This window comes from Bubalus bubalis, chromosome 1 (assembly GCF_019923935.1).
Source record: "Bubalus bubalis isolate 160015118507 breed Murrah chromosome 1, NDDB_SH_1, whole genome shotgun sequence".
In the NCBI taxonomy this organism is placed as follows: Eukaryota; Metazoa; Chordata; class Mammalia; order Artiodactyla; family Bovidae; genus Bubalus; species Bubalus bubalis.
Genome location: NC_059157.1, coordinates 152,412,565 through 152,439,436, shown reverse-complemented (window position 1 = coordinate 152,439,436; position 26,872 = coordinate 152,412,565). Strand labels below are relative to the sequence as shown.

At 46.5% G+C, this 26,872-nt stretch overlaps 1 protein-coding gene across 3 annotated transcripts in view; it reads right to left on the bottom strand.

The window, feature by feature from the left end:
• LOC102409360 (NACHT, LRR and PYD domains-containing protein 1b allele 5) overlaps positions 1-24,639 on the bottom strand; it is a 42,529-nt gene extending 17,890 nt beyond the window's left edge. For 2 of the 3 annotated variants that reach the window (XM_025268781.3, XM_044945448.2), the window contains exons 1-5: positions 24,104-24,634; positions 12,230-12,261; positions 10,304-10,348; positions 2,439-2,480; positions 2,066-2,095 (exon numbers count right to left, since the gene is read on the bottom strand). In XM_025268781.3, coding sequence (XP_025124566.3) covers positions 2,066-2,095; positions 2,439-2,480; positions 10,304-10,348; positions 12,230-12,261; positions 24,104-24,135 — 181 coding nt within the window. In that variant the 5' untranslated portion in view covers positions 24,136-24,634. Of the gene's footprint in view, positions 1-2,065; positions 2,096-2,438; positions 2,481-10,303; positions 10,349-12,229; positions 12,262-24,103 lie in introns of all 3 variants that reach the window. The other variant, XM_044945450.2, reaches the window with a different exon arrangement.
• Positions 24,640-26,872: the final 2,233 nt, after the last annotated feature.

Below are 26,872 nucleotides of genomic sequence, written 5' to 3'. Positions count from 1 at the left end.
TTTTATATTTGAAAGATCTGAACAACCTTTGGGAGGATGAGTCCCGTTAGTAAGATAGGCATCTTGAGCACATGTGGAAGGTCCAGGCCACCACCAATGCCCAGAAGCAGTGGACCCCCTCTCTGCCCCCCCAGGACCCTGGCTCCAGTCCTTGCTACACAAGCTGCCTGCTCTCAGGACATTACATGGGGACCAGGGGTTGCAAGACAGAACCAGATTTTAAAAACAGCATTCAAATGAAATAGAAAATAGAGACTAAACGTGTTCAGAATTCTGGACTCAGAATACCATAGATCTGAAGGTTCTGAAACACCGATCCAAGTCCTGCACCAGAAAATCTTTCAATCCTATTCCACAGCTGCTATCCTAAAAAGCATCATAAAATTCTAAATATTTAATGACTATCATCTACACTGCATTTCACCCACATCCCATGTTTTTGTGTCTTGCTATTTGCCTGGGGAGCTGAGAAAACGAAAGTTGTTAGAGAAGCCTAACCGCCCAGCACAGTCTCCCACCAGGTCTTCCCAGCCAAAGCAGAGAAACTGATGCACTTCTCTCCAATACATAATTCTCGGCTTCTCTTTAATCCATGCGATTCAGGTGACTTCAGGGCTCAGAATAGAAGGTATATCCAATCAGAAGGATGATGGGTGGGCCAGTTGGCCCACCCACAGAGAAGCAAGCATCCCAGGGTAGCCTATTTGGTCCTCCCATCTGACCTCAGAATGGAGATGAATGGGGGGTATCTTTTTGACCTATTCCCCAAGGTGGAGGATAAAAGGTCTTCTAACAAAGAGAATAACCTTGGGGAAAGGCAGGGCCCTGTGGACAGCCCTGGACATCCAGGTGTCTCATATGGCCAAGGGCCAGGTCCAGCGGCTCGCTGACCTACATGTGCCCTGTCTGACGGCACTGACTCCAGCCTCCCATCCAAATCTGAACCTATCTTGAGCCTCACAGACTCCAAATGCCTTCCACCTGGTTGCCACCCTGACGAGGCCCTGGGCCAAACCTGGCTCCCAGAACCCTGGGGGCCCTGCCTCTGGATCCTGTGTCTCCATGGCCATTTACTCAGTTATTAACCAGGGACAACAAAGAACAGATCCCAAGACACAGCCTCTGACTTCATTTCTATTCTAGTCCAATCTATGGAGGCTGGACTTCTGATTGCATTTAATTGGATGAAATAATCCTTGTTATGTATAAGGAGGACTGGAAGTAGGAAGGCTGGTACACATTATTCCTTATGGGTATCAGATGGTGACATCTGCTCCACAAGTGATACAGAAATAACTACAGGCTCTTATCTATACACAGCATGACTGCAAGGAGCTTATAGCTACCTTCATGGGTTCCCCACTGGGAAACTGCAGAGACAATTAGATTAAATGCAAGACTTCTGAGTGAAAAGACTTCCGTTATTTTAAAATATTATAAAGACACCCCCTGACTGCCTTGTTATAGTATTTGTGTTCATCAGCAGATTATAGTCTAAGAACCGGGAGGGAAAAAAATCCTAAAGCATAATAAAATCAGTTAAAATAAAAGCTTAGTCATGCAACTTGAGTTCTTCACAAAACTTTGGACCAAAAGCAAATTTTATATTTAGAATCTATGTCTTTACAGTGGTTTCATGACTCAAGTTGTTCATAAACAGCCAGAACAGCAAGCCAGAAACTTTAAACCACAAATGGTACCACATTTTCAGCAGTGAACAGTCTAGTCTGTGATTCACTGTGAGCAGTGCCCACCACGGGAGGAAGCAGAGGCTGTGGCTGTAGATTTTGGTCAGTCCCTCAATCTCTTCTCCTCTGGGAACCGCAGAGCAAAGCCGCACACGCAGAGTCTCGGCATCAGTGCAGACCAGGAACACACCCCTTGTATTCCAAGTGTACTGAGCTCAAATTTTCAAAATGCTTATTCATTTCCCAGTGTTGAGCCCAATCTGACACAGAAAAAGACCATGAACAAGCCACTTGCAACTTAAAAATCTCAAAGCCTATCCTTCTTTCTTCCTTTCAGTAACAAAAAAGAAAGTCAGAGGAAGGAAGGATATACTCACTTGTTTTTTCTGGTTTTGCCTCCTCATTATCTATGAAAAAAAAAAAAGGTTGAAATCATGTCATATGAAATTCATATGACAACTAAGAAAAAAACACACAGGCTAATGGAAGAATAGGTAAAGTGTTTGCCTCTCACTAATAGCAACCATTTCCTGTCTTTCTTCCTCAGCTCATCCTGTTTTGCCATTTTACTTGCCAACTAGAAATTATTTACCATATAAGTACTTTTCAGTACTTCACCAAAAGGACACTTGTAATTATTATGTCCTCAAGCAATATCAGTGACATGGGCTTTACATTAAAATAAAAATAAAGGTGTCCATGTTTAACTAGAATTCTGTTATTAAAGAAAAACATACACAGATAACTCACCAGATTCAACTTCAGAACCGCTCTCAAAGCTGCTGTCCTCACCTTAAAAAAAAAAAAAAAAAAGGATACACAGAAGCACACAATGAATAAAAAAGTAGGAACTATTTTTAAAAATTATACATATAATAAAATAGACCCAAACTCAACTAATTTCCTCCTTTTACTCCATTCTCATTGAGTCCCAAACTAGTCTGGTTTACGAAAAAGAAGGCTTATCCTTCTTTGGAGCTGGATGAAATATACTTTAATTACTTAAATATGAGCCCAAATCATACTTTGGCTGCAATAACCACTTTATTTGGGTATCATCCAAGTCTCATCCAGCCTGACCTGCCTCTACTGCTCCCATCTTGCCTCTGCACTGTGCATCTAGAAGGTTCCATGCACAAGTTCAATGATACAACAGTGCAGAATTCTGTAATGCAAAATGCCATTTCCCTGAAGCACAGGACAAAGAGTCTACTTCTGGAGTGACCCCAAGAATGTTCCCTCCCTTTCCTCACCCCCAACTCAGCCCGTCTATCCACTGCAATCAAGCTTCTGTTTCCACAGTTAGCTTGGAATTCTTTCCCCAATGTCCCCAAAGGCCCACTAACCCCAGACCCATGGGATAGATCCATAGTTCCCAGCGGTAAAGGCATCTAGCAGCCCTTCCTGTCCACACAGCTCTCCCATCTATCCTGGTTCTCCACGTACCTCTGTGTGTCTTCATCTGCCCTACTGTGTGTCCGACTGTTTGCCACCCCATGGACCGTAGCCCGCCAGTCTCCTCTGTCCATGGGGATTCTCCAGGCAAGAATGCTGGAGTGGGTTGCCATGCCCTCCTCGACGGGATCTTCCCACCCAGCAATCAAACCCCGGTCTCCTGCACTGCAGGCGGATTCCTTACCATCAGAGCCACCAGGGAAGCCCACCCAACTACTAACACCCAGGCCCCACTTCCCATACACACCCAGCCTTCTTTCTACCTTGAGAGCCCCGCAAGGACCTATCATCTACTCCCAAAACGGATTCCAACCCCCACCTCCAAGGGCGCCCTGACCTGTTCCTGACAGAGCAGACAAGCACCAAGGCACCTCTCTCTCCCTCATCCACCCCCTTCAACTGCTCCTCCTGCTTCACCCTGCTTGGGATCCCCTGAGTAAGTATGTGGAAAGCTATTAATATGATTCTCAGATCTTCCCTCGATATACACACGCTAACAACCAAAACCAAGGACAGGCAATAGCTATATGGAGGAAAGAAAAGATTTGAGAATAAAGATGAGAACAATAATATAGCCCCTAAGAGCAGCTTTTCTGGGGTGTTCACCATGTGCCAGGCACTATACAGTATATATACTTACTCATTTACGTGTATTCATTAATTACATTTATGTACTCATTTTGCATATCTATATTTACATATATTTATGTAAGAGCTTTATATATGTTAACACATTAGCCCTCACAACTGCCCAATGAGGTAGGCTGAGGTCAGTTAATTTCCTTATGTAAGACCACCACCACCACCAACCCCAGTACCCCAATTCTCCACCCAGGGAATCTGAAGCTAAGATATCAACTTGGGTAATCTAGCTTGAACTTGCATTCTTAACCATGTTGTTTCACTTGCAAACATGCTTCTTATTGCTTCAGCAGTTTAACACACAGGAGCTGGTGATGGATAGGATGAGTGAGAAGAAGGGGAGGAGGAGGCAGGTTCCTACATGAGATGATTCCTGAGTGGAAGGCGAGGCACTGAAACAGGGGCTGGGAAATCAAAAGTGATAAGACATGGCCTTGGTCCTCTAGGGCTTGAAGCACAGAGCAGTGGTTCTCAACCTTGGCTGCACACTGATGCCACCCAGAGAGCTTTCCACACACACACAGCCATGCCTGGGATTCTGGCTTCCTTGCTGCGGCTGCTGCTGCTAAATCGCTTCAGTCGTGTCCAACTCTGTGCGACCCCATAGACAGTAGCCCACCAGGTTCCCCCGTCCCTGGGATTCTCCAGGCAAGAACACTGGAGTGCGTTGCCATTTCCTTCTCCAATGCATGAAAGTAAAAAGTGAAAGTGAAGTCGCTCAGTCGTGTCTGACCCTTAGCGACCCCATGGACTGCAGCCTACCAGGCTCCTCCGTCCATGGGATTTTCCAGGCAAGAGTACTGGAGTGGGGTGCCATCAGCTTCCTTAGGGGGTACTAATTAACTAATTGGGGCTAGCATTTTTGGTAAAGGGCCCCAGATAACTGGAATGTACAGCCAGGGCTGAGAACCATGGACTAAAACCAACCCACCGTAATCACTTCCTTGTTCCCCAAGCTGTACCCCAGCGTGATTATGACTCCTTCCTCCAAGTCTCAGTCACGCCATCCCATTGCCTGGATAGCCCTTCCCCAGATCCCACCTCCAGACCCCAAGGTATCCATGAGAAGCCAGCCCAGTCACTTCTGCTGACCAACTCCCTCTGCTCCACCAAGTCAGATAAGCCATGCCTCTCTCCGATCCATCCGTATATCCCTCTGTCAAGCAGTGGCTGCTTGCTGAGCTGTTGGTGCCTGAGCCCTGGAGGACTGAGGCCATGTCTCACCACCTGATCCCCCTAGCACCTATCCCTAGAGATGCTCCATGAGATGCTTTGCCTAGCTTTAAAGAACCGAGCAGCCCCCACCATGTCTTTATCTGCCAATTCCCTTGCAGTCTAGGACTTCTGCGTGTATGTGTGTGCGTGCGTGCATGCTAAGTCGTGTACAACTCTCTGAGACCCCATGGACTGTAGCCCACAGGCTCCTCAGTCCATGGAATTCTCCAGGCAGGAACACTGGAGTGGGTTGCTGTGCCCTCCTCCAGGTGATCTTCCTGACCCGGGGATCGAACCTGCGTCTCTTATATCTCCTGCATTGACAGGCGGGTTCTTTACCACTAGCGCCACCTAGGAAGCCCCTAGAACCTCTGCAGGGATGTAATTCTGCCTGGACCAGCCCCAGGTGAGGCCCACCTTCTGCTCCAGGTCCCTGGGAAGTGGAGTCTGGGGCCATCCCTTCAATTCACCTTCCCTCTGGTTTGGGGCCTAAGACTCCTTATTCTATTTCTGCTTCCCTGCCCTGCAAGCCCCCTCAAGCCCCCAGGACCATTTTTCTATCTCATGGCACATATCTGAGAACTAAATAAGATGTCTGTGAAGAGTGACCAGCCCGGGGCCTCATACACAGTAGTCATGATTTTTCAGGGGTAGCGATTTTTACTAACAGGTCACACTCCTAAACTCTAGGGACAGGCCAGCCCAAGCCTGCTACCACCAGCACTAAACCCTCCCCACGTTTGCGTAGGTTAGAGCTCTGGCAGCAGGATCCCTGTGTTGGGAAGCTAGCATGCAAACAGCCCCCAACTCTGAGTTTCTTTTCTCTCATTTTCTCATCTTGATGGGTTCCACCTTCACTACACCCAGCTGTCCTGAATGCCAGCCTAGATCCAGACAAAACCTACACCCCTTTGACCCATTTCATTCCACTAAAAATAGGCTAAACTTTTAAAAATAAACCTTAAAAAAAAAAATTGAAAGGAAGGACAGAAAGGTGGGAAAGGGAACAGAGGCAATGGGGCAGCAGGCAAACTGAAATCCCAAGTCCCATGCCCTCCCCGGGCTAGCAGCCCGGTCCTCAGCAGTGAAAGTGTGGAGTCCTAACCACCGGACCGCCAGGGGATTCCCACCTACACTTCCTGACCAGCCTCCCTTCGTCCAGCTGAGAAGGCTTCACCCCACTCTGACCTGAAGTGTCTCTCCCCTCACTCGAGAATCTGAATTATCTACTATACTCCGCATTCAAACATTTGTAACTCTCAATTTCAGACACTGCTGCCAGCAGCAGGCTTTCTCCTCCTTCCTTAGACAGCGGTCCTTGCACAGTCTCCTTCCAGTCTTCCTTTTGGTTGCATATTACGAAACCATCGTTCTTCTGCTTTTTTATTTGACGTTAAAACCAAAGGGTACTTAGCACAACTTTAGGGACCAATCTTCTTTAGTCACTAGGAACACGGAAACCTCATAAAGATAACTGACGTAATCATCAAACCAGTCCAAAATTACCTTGATGAAAAAGGGGGGAATATACTTAATCTTCCAGATATAAAGATTAAAAACTCCCATCTGGCAACAAGATTGCCAGGTGGCCCTGTTTTCAGAAATGACAAGGGCAAGGAAACAAATTAGAGGGACAACTTTTGCTACTTGTCCGTCCTAAATATATTCTGTTGCACATAAACCTAATCACAGCAGTAAATCAAGCATGCAAAGACCACAGTCCCAGAAAATGGTTCGGGACGAACGGCCCTGTGACTTCTGTGATTTCACAATCACAGAAATAATTGAGCTTAAGTTTTTTCAAGAAAACATGGATTTTTTTCTGGATGACAAGCTTTGGATTTTTTTCTTCTGATATAACTTTTTTTATTTTTCTATAACAACCTTGAGTGAGTGAGTGAGTGAAGTCGCTCAGTTGTGTCCAACTCTTTGCGACCCCATGGACTGTAGCCTACCATGCTTCTCTGTCCATGGGATTTTCCAGACAAGAGTACTGGAGTGGATTGCCATTTCCTTCTCCAGAGGATCTTCCCAGCCCAGGGATTGAACCTGGGTCTCCCGCATTGAGGTCTGCACACTACACAATTCAAAGTGTACAACTCAATGGCTTTTCACATATTTACATTTCCCTGGTGGCTCCGACGGTAAAGAATCCGCCTGCAGTGAGGGAGAACCGGGTTTGATCCCTGGGTTGGGGGATAACCAATACTTAATTTCCTGCCTGAATAGATTTGCATATTCTAGACATTCCATAAATGTCCAGATAAATCCCATAAATGGAATTACATAATAGATGGGCTTTTGTACCTGGCTTTTCTCACTGAACATGTTTCCAAGCTTCCACCATGTTGTAGCATGTATCACCACTTCATTTTTTATGGCTGAATAATATCCCACTGTGTGGTGTTATAATATTGAATTGTGTCCCCAAAGAAAAACTTCATGTTTTAAGTCCTAACCCACCTTAGAATATGACCTTATGTGGAGATACAGTCTTCATAGGAGTATTTACATAAAATGAGGTCATCAGGGTGGACACTAATCCAAGATGACTGGTGTCCTTACAAAAAGGGGAAATTCAGACCTAGAGACACACCACAGGGAGAACATCATGAGATCACAATGATGGCTACCTACAAAGCCAAGAAAGAAATCTGGAACAGACCTTCCCTCCTAGTCCTCCGAGAGAACCAACCCTGCCAACATCCTGACTCAGACATCTAGCCCCCAGAATGTGAGACAACATACTTCTGCTGGCTAAGCTCCCCAGTCTAGGGCACTTTCTTACAGCAGTCACAGCAAACAAACACAAATGGGTACACCACATTTTGCTTATGAGTTTAAAACCTGATGGACTTTTGGGTTGTTTCCAACTTTCGAATATCATGAATAATGTTGCTGTGAACATTCATGCACAAATTCTTTTGCAGAGATATGGTTCCATTTCTCTTGGCTATATACACGGGAGAGAAATTGCTGGGTCAAATGGCAATTATCTTTAACTATTTGAGGACTACCAAACTGTTTCCCCAGGTGGCTGTGTCAATCTACATTCCTATCAGCAGTGTGAGTGGGTGTGGGTGTTCAATCGTGTCTGACTCTCTGTGACCCTATGGACTGTAGCCCACCAGGCTCCTCTGGTGGTATTTTCCAGTGGGCTGCCATTTCCTCCTCCAGGGGATCTTCCCAACCCAGGGATTGAACCCACATCTTCTGCATCCCCTACATTGCAGGAGGATTCTTTATTACTGAGCCACTGCGGAAGCCCTCAATCAGCAGTGTCAGTTCAGTTCAGTTCAGTTCAGTCACTCAGTCGTGTCCCACTCTTTGCGACCCCATGAATCACAGCACACCAGGCCTCCCTGTCCATCACCAACTCCCGGAGTTCACCCAAGCTCATGTGCATCGAGTTGGTGATGCCATCCAGCCATCTTATCCTCTGTTGTCCCCTTCTCCTCCTGCCCCCAATCCCTCCCAGCATCAGAGTCTTTTCCAATGAGTCAACTCTTTGCATGAGGTGGCCAAAGTATTGGAGTTTCAGCCTCAGCATCAGTCCTTCCAATGAACACCCAGGACTGGTCTCCTTTAGGATGGACTGGTTGGATCTCCTTGCAGTCCAAGGGACTTGCAAGAATCTTCTCCAGCACCACAGTTCAAAAGCATCAATTCTTCGGCACTCAGCTTTCTTCACAGTCCAACTCTCACATCCATACATGACCACTGGAAAAACCATAGCCTTGACTAGACGACCTTTGTTGGCAAAGTGATATCTCTGCTTTGTAATATGCTGTCTAGGTTACTCTTCGGAGAAGGCAATGGCACCCCACTCCAGTACTCTTGCCTGGAAAATCCCATGGACTGAGGAGCCTGGTGGGCTGCAGTCCATGAGGTCACTAAGAGTTGGACACAACTGAGCGACTTCACTTTCCCTTTTCACTTTCATGCACTGGAGAAGGAAATGACAACCCACTCCAGTGTTCTTGCCTGGAGAATCCCAGGGACAGGGGAGCCTGTTGGGCTGCTGTCTATGGGGTCGCACAGAGTCGGACACGACTGAAGTGACTTAGCAGCAGCAGCAGCAGGTTACTCTTGCCTGGAAACTCCCATGGACAGAGGAGCCTGGTAGGCTGCAGTTCATGGGGTCTGGAAAGTCGGACACGACTGAGCGACTTCACTTTCACTTTTCACTTTCCTGCACTGGAGAAGGAAATGGTAACCCACTCCAGTGCTCTTGCCTGGAGAATCCCAGGGACGGGGGTGCCGTCTGTGGGGTCGCACAGAGTCGGACACAACTGAAGCGACTTAGCAGCAGCAGCAGCAGGTTAGTCCTAACTTTCCTTCCAAGGAGTAAGCATCTTTAATTTCATGGCTGCAATCACCATCTGCAGTGATTTTGGAGCCCAAAAAAATAAAGTCTGACACTGTTTCCACTGTTTCCCCATCTATTTCCCATGAAGTGATGGGACCAGATGCCATGATCTTAGCTTTCTGAATGCTGAGCTTGTGTATGAGGGTTCAAATTTCTCCACATCCTTGACAATTCTTGCTATTATCTTTTTCATTGTAGCCACCCTAGTGGCTGTGAAATGGCATATTTCTGTGGGTTTGAATTGTATTTCCCTGAAATAATATTGAGCATCTTTCATGTGCTTATTGGGCATTTGTAAATCCACTCTGGAGAAAAGATTTTTTAATCCAAAGGTCCTATGCAATCTAGCCCCCACCTGTCTCTACAGACACACTTTGGCCCTGCCACCCTTCCCCTCGCTCTCTGATTCCAGTCATCTGACCTTCTTCAGTCTCCACAAACAAGCACTGTGCACTTTCCCACATGGGGACATTTACACCTGCAAGTCTTTTGAACTCAGATAACTCTTGTCCCCACCTTTGCCGTGTTACCACAATGCATCCTTCAGAGTTCAAGTCAACCATCACCTCCTCAGGGAAACCTCCCAGGACTACCCCAGCCAAGTATCCACCACCTGGTTTGGCTCACAGAGGACCCTGTATTAGGTTAGTGAAACCCATCTAGAAAATGGTCCAGTTACCCCATCAGATAAATTCTCAGTTTCATTAAGTACAGCTTCATCACCGAATTTTAAGTTACTGATTTCACTAGGCTAGGTAACCATGAAAGTTTAAAACTTAATCAGCTCTTTCAAGTAGAAAGATGAACGTTCCTATCTTTCATGCAGATTGCTTGAAGTAAAACAGAAAAATTAATTGTTATTTATCTTGCAGTGAATTGATTATTTTATAAAAATTTCATTTGGGCATTTACCAATGTTAATCATATCTCTTACCTGATTTAGAGTCCCCTGAAGTATCTAGGTTGGGGCTGGGGTAATCTAAATTTTGAGAAAGAAATCAAGGTTAGTAGTATAAATACAAGGATAAAATAGAAGATTGTGTTCATTTTTGTAAAATATTGCTAAACCAAAAATAACAGAAGTATCCTCTTCTATAAACTGAATCATCTCTTTAAACCCAAAGCAGCACTGCAAGTCAAATTAACATCCAGTTACCAATGGTAAGCAAGGCCATATTCTCAAAGGAAAAAAGATTTAGACCAAGCAACCTTAAGCCTTTTCCAAGAGAAGGCAAACAGAAAGCCAATAAACTTTATAATGACCTTTGGTTGGGTCCCTGGCAACCTCTTAGTTCTGTGCCAAAGGAGTGGCACTCTTTAATCAACTTAGCTGCTCCCTAAAAACATCCCTGGTGATTAAGTAACTTGACACCAGAAAGGGAAAAAAAGCACCTGGTTTTAGATTTTGTAATTGAAGAGCAGACAATGGTGTTACTATAGAAAAGATTCAGAGTCCTTTCCCACTGAACAGTCAATTGATGCAAACAACCATCACCGATTTAGTGAAAAGACACAGATAGGTTAGAGGTGAGGATCCAGGTAAGTTGGGACCAGATTAGGGAGGACCTCAAACGCAATTGAGAAGAGCTGGCCTTGGGGGGTGTTTCTCCTACAGGGAATGATATGGAGATGCAGAATTACATGAGTGCTTCAAGCTGAAATGGGCCATGGTGTTCCCAAAGATGCTGGTGAACTTTGGGGGGGTGGGAGGGGGGTACTGTTGTTCAGGATGCATTAGACTCCAGAGAGTCTAAAACTCTGCTGCAGAGATTCAGCTATGAAGTGATAAGACCTGAGGACAGTGTAGGTGCATGGGAATGGAGATATTATAGTAAAGGACAAGAAGGGGTAAGTGTTGCAGAAGTTACCAACAATATCAACTAGAGCAAGAGTATTTCTGTGTAGGGAAGGACTGCCACTTAGTTACCATGCCCCTCATCCATATTTATGCCACGCTCAATTAGATGGCTCATGGAACAGGACCTAGCACTCTTCCATTTCATTTGTCTGGAACATTCACCCATGCCAGGCTGGTGAACAGAAGGGGCTCGATTACTGGTTGACTGCTTCCCCTCGGCGCAGGCAGAGACTACTGTCCCTTCACTGACTTACTGTCCACCATGTGATGCGCACTCAGCAGAAATTAGGAGAAAATCCATGTCCTAGCCAACAGCATGTGTGAGGACAAGGAAGGACCACACAGGAGACAAATGAAATTAGGACCATATCAAAGTAAGGAAGGCGCCAGCACTTTGCTGGTCAGAGAGAGAAATTGAGAGAAGGGACTCAAGCCTCAGCAACCCCTAAACCTAGACCATGACCTCCTTTTAACAGCAGAGGTTTTACTTGATCCAGTTTCAGGGACAGAATTAGGTGTTACTATTTTCATTAAGTATCTATAATTGATGATAACACTCAAGTATTCAAGAAAATATCTACTCATGCATAGAACAATTATAGAATTCCATTGACAGTGCTTCTCTATTCTTACTCTACTAAATTTAAAATAAGGTTAAAAAGAACATTAGAGCCAGAGTTTAAAAGGAAAGAGATGTAAGAGTATTTGTTCTCTATTTTTAAGTTATAAAAACCACAAAGGTATGAATTCTTTACATTTCATTGTTTTAAATATCTGTTGACAAATAATCTTAAAGAAAATTCTGAAAAACTGTCATTATCTTATCATCCTAACCTACTGATTATTTCAACACATTTCTGTAAGTTGGTGACTGCATGAATGTAATGAGGCAATTGCAGCCCATAAATAAAATGAATAAAGAAATCATTTTCTAAAAATGAAAATTTCCACACAGTGCAGCTTAAGTTTTTCAGTTACTCATCGTTGACTTAGAGTTCATACCTTTTTCTTCTAAAGAGCCATGGTGATCATCACTAGAACAAGAAAAGAAAAACAGTTTTATAAACGGATACTAATTTTATACAAATAATTATGAAAGTCTTCAAAATGATCATACTATGTTTCTCCAGAAATTTTGGCAGGTGGAATGACTCTCTCTCTCCTCAAGGCTCTTCTTGCCCCCTCACTCCCCACTCCAGCCGGACTCAAAACCACAGGGATAGAGATGACTTTGGAGTGTGCAGGTGAAGCCTTGCCAGTCCGCTCACACCCCGGGTACCAGCAGCACCACACACAGGGTCACTGTGCTGAATCCCCACACCCCACGTCTCCAGCCCATCCATCCACCTCACCCCGCCACACTGGCCTCCAATCCTTCCTCCTGGTTCCTACAGAGGGCTGCTCGCCCACTCACTCCAAGGTCTTCTCACCTGCTTCTCCAGCCTCCTCCCTCCCATAGAGCACTTCCGGAAATGAAGGGCCTGGACAGCTCCCGCATTCAATTAACTGGGCCTTCCACTGCCTGCCCTGGTGTTTGCATCCCCACCCCGGCTCTGCCCTGCTCAGTCTCACGGGAGGTCTCAAGGGAGAACTCCCCATCTCCGCTTCCCACTCCCCATCCTCTCCCAGACTCAAAGCCACCAGCCTTTTGCTTTTTCCCACGTACGGAAACCACTCGAGCTAGAGGCACCGAGGACCCCTGCCCAACAAAGCCAAGGGGCCCTCTCCATCCTTAGGGACCACCTCCCTTTCGATGAAGCACGTGACAGGCTCCGTGGTGGCTTCCAGCGCCCCTCACCTGGTCTCTTCCTCCTCTCGGCTCAGTGGCCTCTCCCGCCTCCAGGTGCCTCATCTCCCAGCTCCATCACCTCCTGGCGATTTGCTTTGTCCCAGGACCACCTCAGTGCGCCCTCCACACACTGCCCCAGGCCCGCCTTCAGGCCAAAGCTTCAGATCCTTGATCTCTGACCCCTTCCCAGGCCTCCTCCCTGACTTCAAGGTACTTAAGGCCCGAAGGTCACTTCAGCACTTTATATACAGTCAGCACAAGCTAGTCCTTGCCTCTCCTCTTCAAGAAAACCTGCTCCTCCCAACCTGTCTTTGCATAGAATCACCAGGTCACCTAACTGGAACCTCCGAGTCATCACTAACTCTTGCTCCCCCTTTCTTGGCAAGCAGCACAATCAGACTCCTCCCATGCTTCCTCCAACCCATCTCTCAAACTTCTCCCCTCCTCACTGCACACCGCTTCTGCCTGCCTGCAAGCTCTCTCTCTCACTGGTTCTCACGCTAACAATTACTGTCTCACTCTCTTGGTCTGTCCCTCTGCAGGACCTTAGCATGTCTTTGCCCTTCTGTGGCTTCTCACTACTTCCTGGCCTGAGCTTCCTGGCACCGCACGCATGGACCCCCACCCTGCTCCCTTGTCGCCCACCCTTCCTGCTCCCCCAGAGGGAATGTTCTTCAGTGTCCCAAGCACACCCTGCATAATACACACACACACATACACACCACCCTCTGCACTCTCCCCAGAAAAGAGTCACTGCCAGGAGCCTTGCAGGTGTGCAGCTCAGCTATGTGTGCCCCATGGACACGTAGAGTTTGTGCATATAAGTAACAGCCCTGCCCTCCACCATGATGCCCAAACTGCTCCTTATCCCCCAGGAACAGCATTTCACAAGGTGTGGACTTGAAGACATTAGAACTCTCAGAGAGCCTTCTAAAAACCATTTTTCTGGGCCCATCAAATCAGAATCTTTGATGAATAAATGAAAAACCAGGAAGAAAACAACAATGGTGTTATTTGCACTTATGGGTGTTTAAAATCTTTCTGGATTTTCTCATTGAATCATCCCAATAAGCCTATGAAGGCCATTTGACAAATGCAGAGACTGGGGCTCAGAGAGGTTCATTAACTTCCTTGAGGTCACACAGCTAACAAACAGAAAAGGAGCACTTGACCCTAGGCCATTAGGACTTCAAAGCCCCTGGGACCACGTCTCCCTTCACGCCCCGCCACTTCACCGGCTGCCCCCAATCCTGGCAGTGACAGTAAACTAAGGAAGAAAAGGGCCAAAGCAGCAGATGAACTGCTAGTCCCTTCCTTTCTCTTCTTCAGTCAAGTCAGTCAGGAGCCTCCAGATTCTGAAAACCTCCTTGACTCAAGGTTTTTTCTGATAAACATTTCCCAAGTATTTGGTATTTCCCAAGCTTCATGTCCGATGAAAACTACGCATTTTCATTTTCAGACCCAAGTCCTCTTATTTTTTAATCTTAACCTCTGGCTCAGAAGGCCAGAGAGTGGTGGTAAGCCTGAAATTAGGAAATGTTTCAAGACATTAAGAAAGACTAAAACACAGTTCCCAACAAAATGCATACAAGAACAGGCCAGCCATTGCATTGTTTTTCTCCAGACTCATACTCACAAAACTAAGATCATGGCATCTGGTCCCATTACATGTTCTCATAATTACTTTTAAATTAAAAGGTACAATGCAGTAATTATGAGAACATGTAATGGGACCAGATGCCATGATCTTAGTTTTGTGAATGTTGAGTTTAAAGCCAGCTTTTTCACTCTCCTCTTTCACTTTCATCAAGAGGCTCTTTAGTTCTTTGCTGTCTGCCATAAGGGTGATGTAATCCGTCCATCTGAGGTTATTGCTATTTCTCCCAGCAATCTTGATTCCAGCTTGTGCTTCATCCAGCCTGGCATTTTGCATGATTTACTCTGCATATAAGATAAATAAGCAGGGTGACAATATACAGCCTTGACATATTTTCCTTTCCCAATTTGGAACGAGTCTGTTGTTCCATGTCCAGTTCTAATTGTTGCTTCTTGGCCTGCATACAGATTTCTGAGGAGGCAGGTAAGGTGGTCTGGTATTCCCATCTCTTGAAGAATTTATTCTGTCAGTAAAGCAGAAGTAGATGTTTTTCTGGAACTCTCTTGCTTTCTTGATGATCCAACGGATGTTGGCAATTTGATCTCTGGTTCCTCTGCCTTTTCTAAATCCAGCTTGAACATCTGGAAGTTCAGAGTTCACGTAATGTTGAAGCCTGCCACTTCATGGCAAATAGATGGGGAAACAATGGAAACAGTGAGAGACTTTATTTTCTTGGGTTCCAAAATCACTGCAGATGGTGACTGCAGCCATGAAATTAAAAGACACTTGATCCTTGGAAGAAAATCTATGACCAACCTAGACAGCATATTAAAAAGCAGAGACATTACTTTGCCAACAAAGGTTCATCTAGTCAAAGCTATGCTTTTTCCAGTAGTCATGTATGGATGTGAGAACTGAACTATAAAGAAAGCTGAGCGTCAAAGAATGGTATTTTTGAACTGTGGTGTTGGAGAAGACTCTTTTGAGAGTCCCTTGGACTGCAAGGAGATCAAACTAGTCAATCCTAAAGGAAATCAATCCTGAATATTCATTGGAAGGACTGATGCTGATTCCAATACTTTGGCCACCTGATGTGAAGAACTGACTCACTGGAAAATACCCTGATGCTGGGAAAGATTGAAGTCAGGAGCAGAAGGGGACGAAAGAGGATGAGATGGTTAGATGGCATCATCGACTCAACAGACATGATTTTGAGCAAGCTCCAGGAGTTGGTGATGGACAGGGAAGCCTGGCGTGCTGCAGTCTGTGGGGTTGCAAAGAGTTGGACATGACTGAGCGACTGAACTGGACTGATGAGAACATGTATTAAGAGTTAGACATCCTTATTGTACAAAATATGTCTGCTTAAAACAGTGACAAACTTCTCTTGACTGTCCCTTTCATAGTCCCCTTTCTAAAGCTGTTTATCTTTATTTCCAGATGTATATGCATGTGCATAGATATCAGAACTTCTGCTAAAAACCAGAAAACCTTTATGGAAAACCTTTATTTTTACCACGTAATGAGGCTGCAGGGTAGAGGGTCAGCTCTCTGTATCAAAACACCCAACAGTTATGGGGGAAGGGGCTTCGCCTGAGGTGAAGGAGCCGCCCACTGGGCAACACCAAAGTCACAGCCCAGTGAAGAAAGTAACCCAGGGGACCCGCAGAGCCCTTGCACGGGCTCTGGAATCTGCTTTAGAGGTAGCAGAATCTGCTACCCTAAAATATGTCTCTTCGGCATATTAATTATTTTAAGCTAGTTATTCTCTAAGAAACAGCAGGCAAAGGAAAAACATTCAAAACCCAGCAGGAGTTAGCCTTTTGGAAGAAACATTAACATCTGTATGGGAAATCTCCATGTGTAAGGGTGTCCAAATCTGTATCTTATCAGTGAAAGGGCAGGGACAGAAATCTCAGGACAACCTCACCAGGGTTTACTGTGCTCTTCCTGGGGACCTCCCAGAACTGAGTCTCCCCACCCTCAACATCCTTGTCTGCCTGCTGAGGCCGGTATTCAAGGTGAGGGCTTTGGCCATTTTGGAGAGTTACGCAAGTTTTCCTTGGTATCTCCCATATACGGCTGTTGTCGCCAAGTCATGTGTGACTCTTTTGCAACCTCATGGACTGTAGCCCGCCAGACTCCTCTGTCCATGGGATTCTCCAGGTAAGAACTCTGGAGAGATTCCATTTCCTCCTCCAGGGGATCTTCCCAACCCAGGGATCGAACTGGGCTCTCTTAGGTCTCCTGGACTGGCAGGTGAATTCTTTACCACTAGCACCACCTGGGAAGCCCCTCTTCCATGTACACCAGTTATTATAACTTTTGTTTGTTTTTCTCCTGTTAATCTGACACATGTCAAGTTAATCCTTAGACTAGAAGAACCCAGAAGGGTGGAGGAAGATTTTCTTCCTCTCTGACACACCACGTGGATGCCAGTGCCCCACATCTTCCTCCTGTCTGCCTTTCCATGTGGTTTGTTAAAAGGAAAACTAATCATGGAGAGGGAGGACCCATTCCAGATGTTCCCAGTGTAATTTAGGGGCTGAAGATCAGTAGGGAATGGAAGTGGACATTTACTTAGTATCACTTTTAAAATTCCTTACATTTTCATCCCGACTCAATCGTGATGACTGGGTGTAATGTCAATGCTGCCTTATGCCTACCAGCTCCCAGGCCCTGCCTAGTATAGGTCTCTTTCCCTTAGTGGGAGGAGAAAAACACTGCATCTTGGCACTGTAAAATCCAACCAGAGGGAGCCTTTCTCCCACCTCTGCACCTGGGCCTGACTGCAGCCTGGACAGGTGGATAGTAGGCGCCAGAAGGGTTTCAGTCAAATCTGGCTCCATGAGTAATAATTCTCCAGTTAAAGATTTTAACAGTCCTTAAAGTGAAAATAAAACCATAATTGTTGTTGTTCAGTTGCCAAGTTGTATCCAACTCTTCACGACCCCATGGACTGCGCACACCATATAATATATATAATATATTAATATATATCAATATAATTACTAACATAATATTTTATTGTATTTAAACCATAATATAATAGCTAATACTTTTTTTTAATATTTATTGTGTGCCTGAACCTGAGCCAAGGACCTGGCAGGCATCAATGGGTTCCTTGCAACAAACTTTCTAGTGCCTGATGCTGAACTAGTATCATCCCCATTTCACAGATGAGGAAATAAGGCTGGGTAACTTATCCATAAACCCAGTCCATCTGACTGCAGAGCCCAAGCTTTTATCAGTACATTTCACAACAAAAAGCCTAAAATTCTGCCAAGCAGGTAAAGACAAAACACTTAATACTTTCTAGTCTCTGTTCCTAAGGTGTCACTGTCTGTGAAGGTAATTCGCAACTAGAGTCACCTTGTAGTAAATAATAAAAAGTTATTAGGCATAATTAAACCCATAAGGGGTCGATTCAGGTAAAGAATCGACCTGCAATGCAGGAGCCACAAGAGATACAGGTTCAGTCCCTGGGTCAGGAAGATCCCCTGGAGGAGGGCACGGCAACCCGCTCCAATTCTCTTGCCTGGAGAAGCCCATGGACAGAGGAGCCTGGCGGGCTACACAGCATAGGGTCGCAAAGAGTCAGACACGACTAAAGTGACTGAGCATGCATGCACACAAACCTATGATGAGGCCCAAATCCTCCTCTAACTCTCCACCAGAACGAAACCAACTAGTGTTTTACTTATTTCAGCTCCTATCAACCTTCAGGAAATAGGTCAAAAAAAGTTAAATGGGTTAAGAAAGTGGAAAAGAGTTTGTTAGTCACAAACTAAAGTTAATTTGCATAATCATAAAATAGTTATACTTTCCAGAGAATAAACTCGATGAAAATACTATTCTCTCTAATACAGATCTCTTTTCATCAGCTGAAATCAACTCACAGTTGCTGTGATGAGTGGAGGGGATATAAAAATGACACAGGAACCTGGTCCCAAGGGGCACACTAACAGAAGAGAAGATAGATCAGGAAATAAAATGTATGTGATGTGGGAAGAGCACAATAAAAGCAATATAAGCTATCATTTTAGCCCAGAGCAGGCTATGGTGAACTGGGAAGAATGCAGCTCTCGTGCCAAGAACACAGGCATGAAACTTAAGACCACTTAAACCTCAATGGAAAGGTCAGCTTTTGCATCTTCAGAGAAAGCTACCACCCCTCAGGATCCTCTCACTGTTAGACTCAGAAAAAACTGAAACAGAAAGGAACCTATAAAGATCTTCCAGTCTGATGCATTATCTTACAGAGGGAAAGATGCATTCTAGGAGAGGTGAAACTAATAAACACCCAAGATCACACAGCAAGTTAGAAGCAGAGACAATCTTACAACCTGTCTCAGGTCTCCTAGTTTACCCATCAATTCAGCCATTTAACACAAACAGATGGACTATGTGCCAGGCATGAGTGAATAGAGCAAATGGCGCTGTGGCTTCAAGAACCCATCAGCCTGATGGGGAAGACTGTCTACTTGCATCTGAGAAAGGAAGTGCTGTCTAAGATTGAAAAATTGGGGTGGGGGTGGGTGGCAGGGTGGGCAGCTTCCTGAGGAAGTGACATTTAAACTCAGCCACAAAGGACAAGCAGGAATAGGCAAGAGAAGAATTGGGGCTGGGGGAGTAGAGGTCACACAGCTTCTGTCTGAGGCAGGAAGGAACTGATCAAGATCCAGGAACAGGAGGAAAGCAAGCATGATCAGAGGGAGAAAGGGAGGAGATGAGGAAAGACAGGGAGGTGGAGAAATTCCAACTCTGTAACCAAGCCTATGGCAACCCCAGGATGCTGAATGGAGATCATCTGGTCCACCGAGTGGTCTCTAAATCTTCCCTCTTGGGAAGATCTGAAGTTTGAACACAAAGGAGGAAGTCAACAATGCAGGGTTCCAGAATCTGCTGTCGTCAACATCTCTCATGGGGAATGTCTGACCCTGTGCAACCCTGATAGCCTACAGGCTCAGTTCAGTTCACTTCAGTTGCTCAGTCGTGTCTGACTCTGCAACCCTATGAATCGCAGCACGCCAGAAACTGCCTATGTTGAGCCCAAAAGATCCAAGCATTTCCCCAAAGAATATCTCAGTCTCCAGGCCACAAAAGCCAGACCTCCCTGCCCAGGAAGTTGTAGTACTAGATGACAAACACCCCTCAGGAGGCTAGGAAACTTTAAAGCATACTCCAAGGAAACTGTCTTCACAGACTTGAGGTCTGGAAGCCAACTACACTGCCCCTTGCATAGGGACAGAAGGATTTCCTGTACTCCAAGCCCTCTGGGACTAGTCTGGGGCCGGGGAGGAGAGGTGGGGAAGGGGGGGTCAAGGACTCCATAGGGGAAAGTGGCAGACAGGTGGGGGAAGGTGGAGGAGAGATGTGGGAGTCATGAGCTACCAGCTGTCAGTTCTCCCAAGGGACACTTCCCAAGCTGGGCAGGCTTCTCATCATCACCCAGTTTCCTTTATTCTAAGCATCCCATAACCACCACCTATAATCAGTTCACCTGCGATGTAAGCCATCCCATCGCTTTTTTCTTCTATGTTCAGGTCCCGGAATGAGAGCACAGCCTTAAATGCTTTGGAAAACATTTAGTGCCAGCAAAGGTGAAAAACCCACAGGCCTGGCTCTCCAGGCTGGCTCTTTCATCTATTCCCTCCCTTCCTTTTCTTCAGTTATACCAGTAGGAAAAAAAAAAAAAAAATAGTGGTCAAACAGGTAGGTTTTTGGATATCAAAAGGCTAAAGGATTCACGCATCATTAGTTGTGACAGGCAAAACCTGGAAACAACTGCCATGTTCATCAAGAGAAAAATGGATGAACAAAATGTGATTCCGTCATAAAATGGAGTCCTGTAAGCCACGAGAATCCAAAACTGCTTACACGCAACTGAGAGGATGAATCTCACAAACAATACGGCACAAAAGAAGTCAGACACAAAAGGGCATATGCTGTATGAGTCTATTTTTATAAAGTTTACAAACTAGCAAAACTATCTCTGGTCCCTTTGGGATGAAGGGATAGGAAAGTACGAGGAAAAGGAAGGGGGCTTTTAGGATGCCAGGTTCTATTTCTTGACCTGGGTGGTAGTTACACAGATGTGTTCACTTGGTGATAATTTATCAGCTGTACACTTAAAATGCTGTGTTTTCTGTACGACTGTACGTACACATACTTCAAGGAAGGGTTTTCAGCATCTTGGGAAAGGAAAAGTACATAGGCCTTTAGCTTTGCGGGCCACATTTATGAATGGAGAATGAGCCTGGGTGGTAGGGGGCAAAGTGAAGAGATGACTGCATTTGGGATATGGCCCAAATGGCAGCTATAGGGTGACAGGAATTAGGGTGAACAGTTTCAAGGTCTACTTCCTTCTTTCTCCTATAACTAACTGTCAATGAAATCTCTGCATACTGTACTCCAAAGGGAAGTGGGACCAGGAGGAAAAGCTGGAACTGAGCTGGCTTAAGGGAGAAGGAAGGCAACTGGAACACTTCTATCAGTGAGGGGTCAAGGAGGGGAGGAGGAAGAAGAGGGGAAAAAATGAAATCACAAATGCCCAGGGCAGGCAAGAAGGAGAGCTGGCCTGACTGGGAATGGATGGGGTGGGGTGATTCCCTTACTCAGCCCAGTTGAAGGGATCCCTTCTCTACTCGCCTCCCTGAGCCCTGCTCTGATGCACACCTAAATTAATGGCTTTATTGTGCTGCTCAAGAGATGCAAGAGACACAGGTTCAACCTCTGGATAGTGAAGATCCCCTGGAGCAGGAAATGGCAACCCACTCCAGTATTCTTGCCTGGAAAATCCCATGGACAGAGGAGCCTGGCGGGCTACAGTCCACAGCGTTGCCAAGAGTCAGACACAACTGAGCACGCATGCATGTTGTACTTTGTAAGTCGTTTATAACTCTTGGGAACTAAAGAACAAGAGGGGTGTGTGGGTGTGTGTGTGTGTGTGTGTGTGTGTGTGTGTACAGCAAAGGATTCCACATCCTCAGCATCTAACACACTGTTTGGCGTATGGTTTGCACTATTAAAAAAAAAAAAAGGTTCACTGGATAAATGACAGATACAATGTGGTAATTAGATATAAAGTTGCTGTTGCTGAGTCACTAAATCATATCCGACTCTTTTTCAACCTCATGGACTGTAGCCCACCAGGTTCCTCTGTCCATGGGATTTTCCAAGAAAGAATACTGGAGTGGGTTGCCATTTCCTTCTCCATGGGATTCTTCTGGACCAGGGATTGAACCCACACCTCCTGCATTGGCAGGCAGATTCTTTACTGAGCCATCTGGGAAGTCCCTAGATATAGAGACCTCCTTAGTATTTAAAAATCAGTAATAACAGTTTAAATGGCAAAAAATGTGGGAATAACTAAGTATCAGAGTGGCATACTGTGCAGCTACTAAAAATTACAAGTAACAGTAGCAAACATCTGTAGGGTGCTTTACAGTTTACTGAGAATTACACCTCCCCCTTGTTTGACACACAATAATACAGACTTTGTGCCACACTGAAATGTGCAAACGACTCATTAGTAAGTCTTCCTGAAGAGACCAGAAAGATCAGCAATTGCAGGCTAGCAAGTTTTTATGAAAAGAGGTAGGGAGGACCCATATTTCAGAGTAATGGGGTCACAAAGAGTCAAACACGACTGAGCGACTGAACTAGGAAGGAGTAGGTAGAAGTTGAGTTAGCTCTGCTTTGTTTGTGTAAATAACCGTGCATGCTAATTCCACACACTATACTTCAATTCACTTCCCTTTTCTTTTGGAACAAAACTTGACTTTTGCTGTATTTGACTGATTCAAAATTCACTTTAACCACCATTTGCAAGTCTTCCTGCTAACTGACCACCTCTAAGGAAGTGTTTTTGATGACCCAAGTGGACCCAGTTCTTGTCCTAGTGCGGTTTTATTAATGCTAATGTCAAGACATTCAACAGCAGAACCCCACAATAAACTTTTCTACACTGTCTTCCTGATTGCAAGTGTTTTAAAGAACAGAGGCGAAAAGAAAAAAAAAAAAAAAAAAACACACACACACACACATAAAACAAAACAAAAAAATCCTTCCCTCCTTCCTAAAAGATTATGAGCCTAATGTTCAACGAATAATTCACGAAACACTGAAGTCGTGAAACACTTTAAAGCTCCGTATTCTCTAGCTGATCGTGCATAAACTGTGATGTGGCAGGGACTGTCTCATAAGCAAGTTCTCTGCAGAGTCTGAATCTTTGCCCAGCGTTTCTGCACTGCTTTGGGCGGGCTTCCGGCATGTGCTTACAGCAATGAGAAGATTACCTAAAGGATACATTTCACAAGCAAGCCGTCACGTGTCTTGTGCTGAAACTGCATCCAATGCCAAAAGTCTGCTTCTGCAGATGAGAGCTCTGGAGAACTCGACCACTACAGCCCAAACCAGCTCTGAATACACATTCCCACGTGAAAAGAGGCTGCCTTTAAAGGTCTGTGGGACGCTGATGACAAACAGAGGCATTGGCAACCTTTACAGTAATAGCAGATATCCTAAAAGCAATGTTGATTTCGTGCCTTCTGTACTAAAGACACTATTAGGGCCCCATGGGAGCGTAGAAGGGATGACTGGCGCAGGGGGATGATGGGGGTGTTTCACGCATGGGCAAAAGGGGATTACGGAAATAATTCCGCTCTCGGCTCAAACCATTTGAAAGTCAAGGGGCCAAAGCGCCGGTGGTGTTCAGAAAAACTTCCCAAGTCCTCCCCGACCCGGGTGCAGTGGACGCAGGGGATCCGGAGAGCTGAAGCTTGAGAGATGGGAGCAGATGAGGACAGCAGAAGCCGGCCTGGGCGGCGGGGAGTCAGTGCGGAGGCGGGAAGGGCGCGAGTCCACTCGCTCTGGGAGCAAAGGGGATGCCACAGGGCGATCAGCCCCCTCCACACCGGCCCGCCGCCCGCAGCCGCTGCTGCCGGGTGGATGTGGACAAATCGGGCCCACCTGCCGCCGCCTTTGCGCCGCCGCTGCCGAGGGGCCGGGTTGCTGGCGCCGGCAAGCCGCGACGGCAGGGGGCAGTAGCGCCGGCCATAGCTCCTCCTCCGGGCCGGGCGCCCGGGGCCTCGGAGCCGCGCGCCACCGCTTCCCGCGCGAGCACCTGCGCGCGACCCCGGCGTAGCCCGCCCGACCCAGGTGCAGCCGCCCGGGGCCTGCCGGCGGATAGGGAATCGGAGTCCGGGCTGGAGGGCGAGTCGCTACCCCCATGCTCCGTGCCCGCGCCAGGCAGGCGCCGCCACCGAAGGGTGCTTTGTTTGTGCAGCTCGAGCGGGGATGCCGGGGCGGGAGTGGAGCCCCCGCCCAGTCCGGAAAACGGGAAAAGCAGAGCCCACGGTACAGGGTGCTGAAGACCGCAAAGCCCCTTCTCCACGCGGCGATGTCGGGGCCAGCCGCACCCCACCCCCGCTCTGCCCGTCCTCCTTCCCAAACCCCTACCCCCACCCAGCCCCGCGGCTGCGCTCACCTGCTCTCCGCGACCCCCGAGTCTTGGCTCATCGTCGTTAGGCGTCTGGGAGGGGGCGCCAGGCGCGCCCGGGGCTCGGCGCTCAAGTAGCGCCCGGGCGCCTGCAGGAGGGGTTCGCGTGCAGTGCGCTGCCCTCCGCACCCGGAGGCGGCGGACGCTGCTGGGGGAGGGACGAGGGCGAGCGAGAGCCACCGGGGGAGGGGACTGGGCGGGAGGGGGCGCCGGGCGCGCTGCTGCAGCCGCAGCCGGAGGCTGCCCGGACTCCCGAACGGAAACGCAAGCTCGCCGGCTGCCCCGCGCGTGCACGCCGGCGGGCACACTCTCACACGTGCGTACACCGGCTGCTCGGTGGCTGCTTACCTCCCTGAGGGAGCTAGGTTTGGTGACACTAATACCGGGGCTTCTGTGAAAGAGCAGGGCCAGCGCCATTCTGCAGGGAGCTCATATCACCCTGATTGGGCGTTTTTCACGAGACAACCCGCCTCCCTCGAGGAATTCCCAGATTCTCTTCCTAGGGTCTGAAAGCCCCTCGAAATTTATATTCAGATTTTATATCTAAATCCAAGTGTCTAGAATGAGGGACCGCAGCTTTCATATGGTTAAACAGCCTTATGACCCCGGCCCCTCCACCCTAATGTAAGGGTGGATGGGCTAAACCAATGATTTCCCAAGTTTGCCGCGCATTTGATCACCCAGGGAGTTTTTAAAATCTCGATGCTCTGAGTGGTATCCCAGATGAATTCGATTAGTGCAGTGGGATCCAGAAAGATCCAGGTGATTCCAATATTCAGAAAAGTATAGGAACCACTGCTTAGACTGCCAGTGGTCCTCGTGGTACCCTGTCTTCTTTTACCCCGTTTCTCAGCATGGTCCTTTGCTAGTTTATTTTCCACGTGGTGGTGGGTGTCACACAGCATCAAGCCCAGGTCTGACAGTAAGTGCAGAGTACACCTCTACTGCAGGAAGGAAGCTAAGGCAGAGTCCAGCCTCTACCTTGCAGCCCCCCTCTTTTCTCTTTCTGAAATTGTCCACAGGCTGAAATGCCCTTGACCTCATGGAAATGGCTTCATGTCATGCCTGAAGCCAGAGAAGGCAAAGGCAGCCCACTCTAGTACTCTTGCTGGAAAATCCCGTAGATGAAGGAGCCTGGTAGGCTGCAGTCCATGGGGTCGCTGCAAGTTGGGAACAACTGAGCGACTTCACTTTCACTTTTCACTTTCCTGCATTAGAGAAGGAAATGGCAACCCACTCCAGTGTTCTTGCCTGGAAAATCCCAGGGATGGGGGAGCCTGGTGAGCTGCTGTCTATGGGGTCGCACAGAGTCGGACACGACTGAAGTGACTTAGCAGCAGCAGCAGCATGCCTGAAGCTGGGGAAGAAAAGGAGTCATTGCGCTTGAAGGGACATCTGTCTTTTAATTTCCTCCAAATGTCTCCACCTCAGAACACCCCTATATGTCTCACTGTGACTCAGAGGTCCAGTGCTGACAGTGTGGGAGAGCACAATAAAAGTCATGGCTCAGTGACTGGAACACCAGTTGAGTCCAGCACTATGACTAGATGGTTTATACCTGGGAAAGAGATGGCCTTGGTACTATCACTGGGCCTTGGTGTTCTTCTGTTTAACATAAACATGAACAAGTTCTCAGAACATCAGCATTAGACAAGGCCCCTCTGTGACCACGATGTACGAAGACAATAGCAAGACTCCTTAATCATGTCTAAACACAGACAAAATATGAACATCGTCCAAGCCACAGTGGACACACAGCCATTCTGGCGAGTTAGAGCCTCTTTGCCAATTATAGCCTTAGTCTCCCTCTGGTCTTCCCTTCTAAGAATAAGATTTACAAAGATATACATTTGTAGAATGAACTCTGGTTTCCTGAGCACCCCTGCAATCAGCTAACAAAAAAAAAAAAAAAAAAAAAAAAACAAATCCTTTAATAATATTTTCTAATACCTTCTCACTGACACACCTCCAAGGTTTCCCATGGTATGCATTTCCCTCAGTGCAATGAGTAATAAATTCAACTCTTAAAATGATAGGAAATATTCCTAGTGTTCTTTGGCAAGGGAGCATTAAAAAATATCTCAGTCATCACAATAACAGCACAAAGTAACTATTACACCCTCTTCACATATAAACTAACTGGGGTTCATACAGATTATATAACAAACTCACACAGGGCTGCCTGGCTGTCAGTGGAGAGGCAAGCTTCATGTTCACATGGGTTTGAGGGGAGCCAGGCTGGTATGCTACCTTCTCCCAGTAACTCTGACTTCCAGCTGAGCCTGAGTTCCAGCCCCAGCTCAGCCCTTTTCTAGCTATGGGCATTTGAGCAAGTCATTTAACTCTCTTGAGTTCACCTTCCTTGCAAAAGAAAAAAAAAAAAAAGTAGACCTAGAAACAGGTATTTTTTATTTAGATATACACCATCTTATTAGTTTCAGATGTACAATATAATGATTTGGTAGGTGTATATATGTGAAATGCTCACCATAATAAGTCTAGTTCATATCCATCACCACACCTAGTTACAAAAATTTTGTTCTTATGCCAAGAACTTTTAAGATATAATCTCTAAGCAACTTTCAAATATATAATACAGTATTATTAGCTATAAGGATGTGTATACTACTGGTATGTTTTTGATAAACTCCCCAGGTGGCCCGACACAGCACCTGTTGGCAGACCCTGGTTTTGGAAGTTACCTTGCATCTGCGAGATCTGAAGTCCCCTTTTCCGAATGTTACTATGTCACTTGAC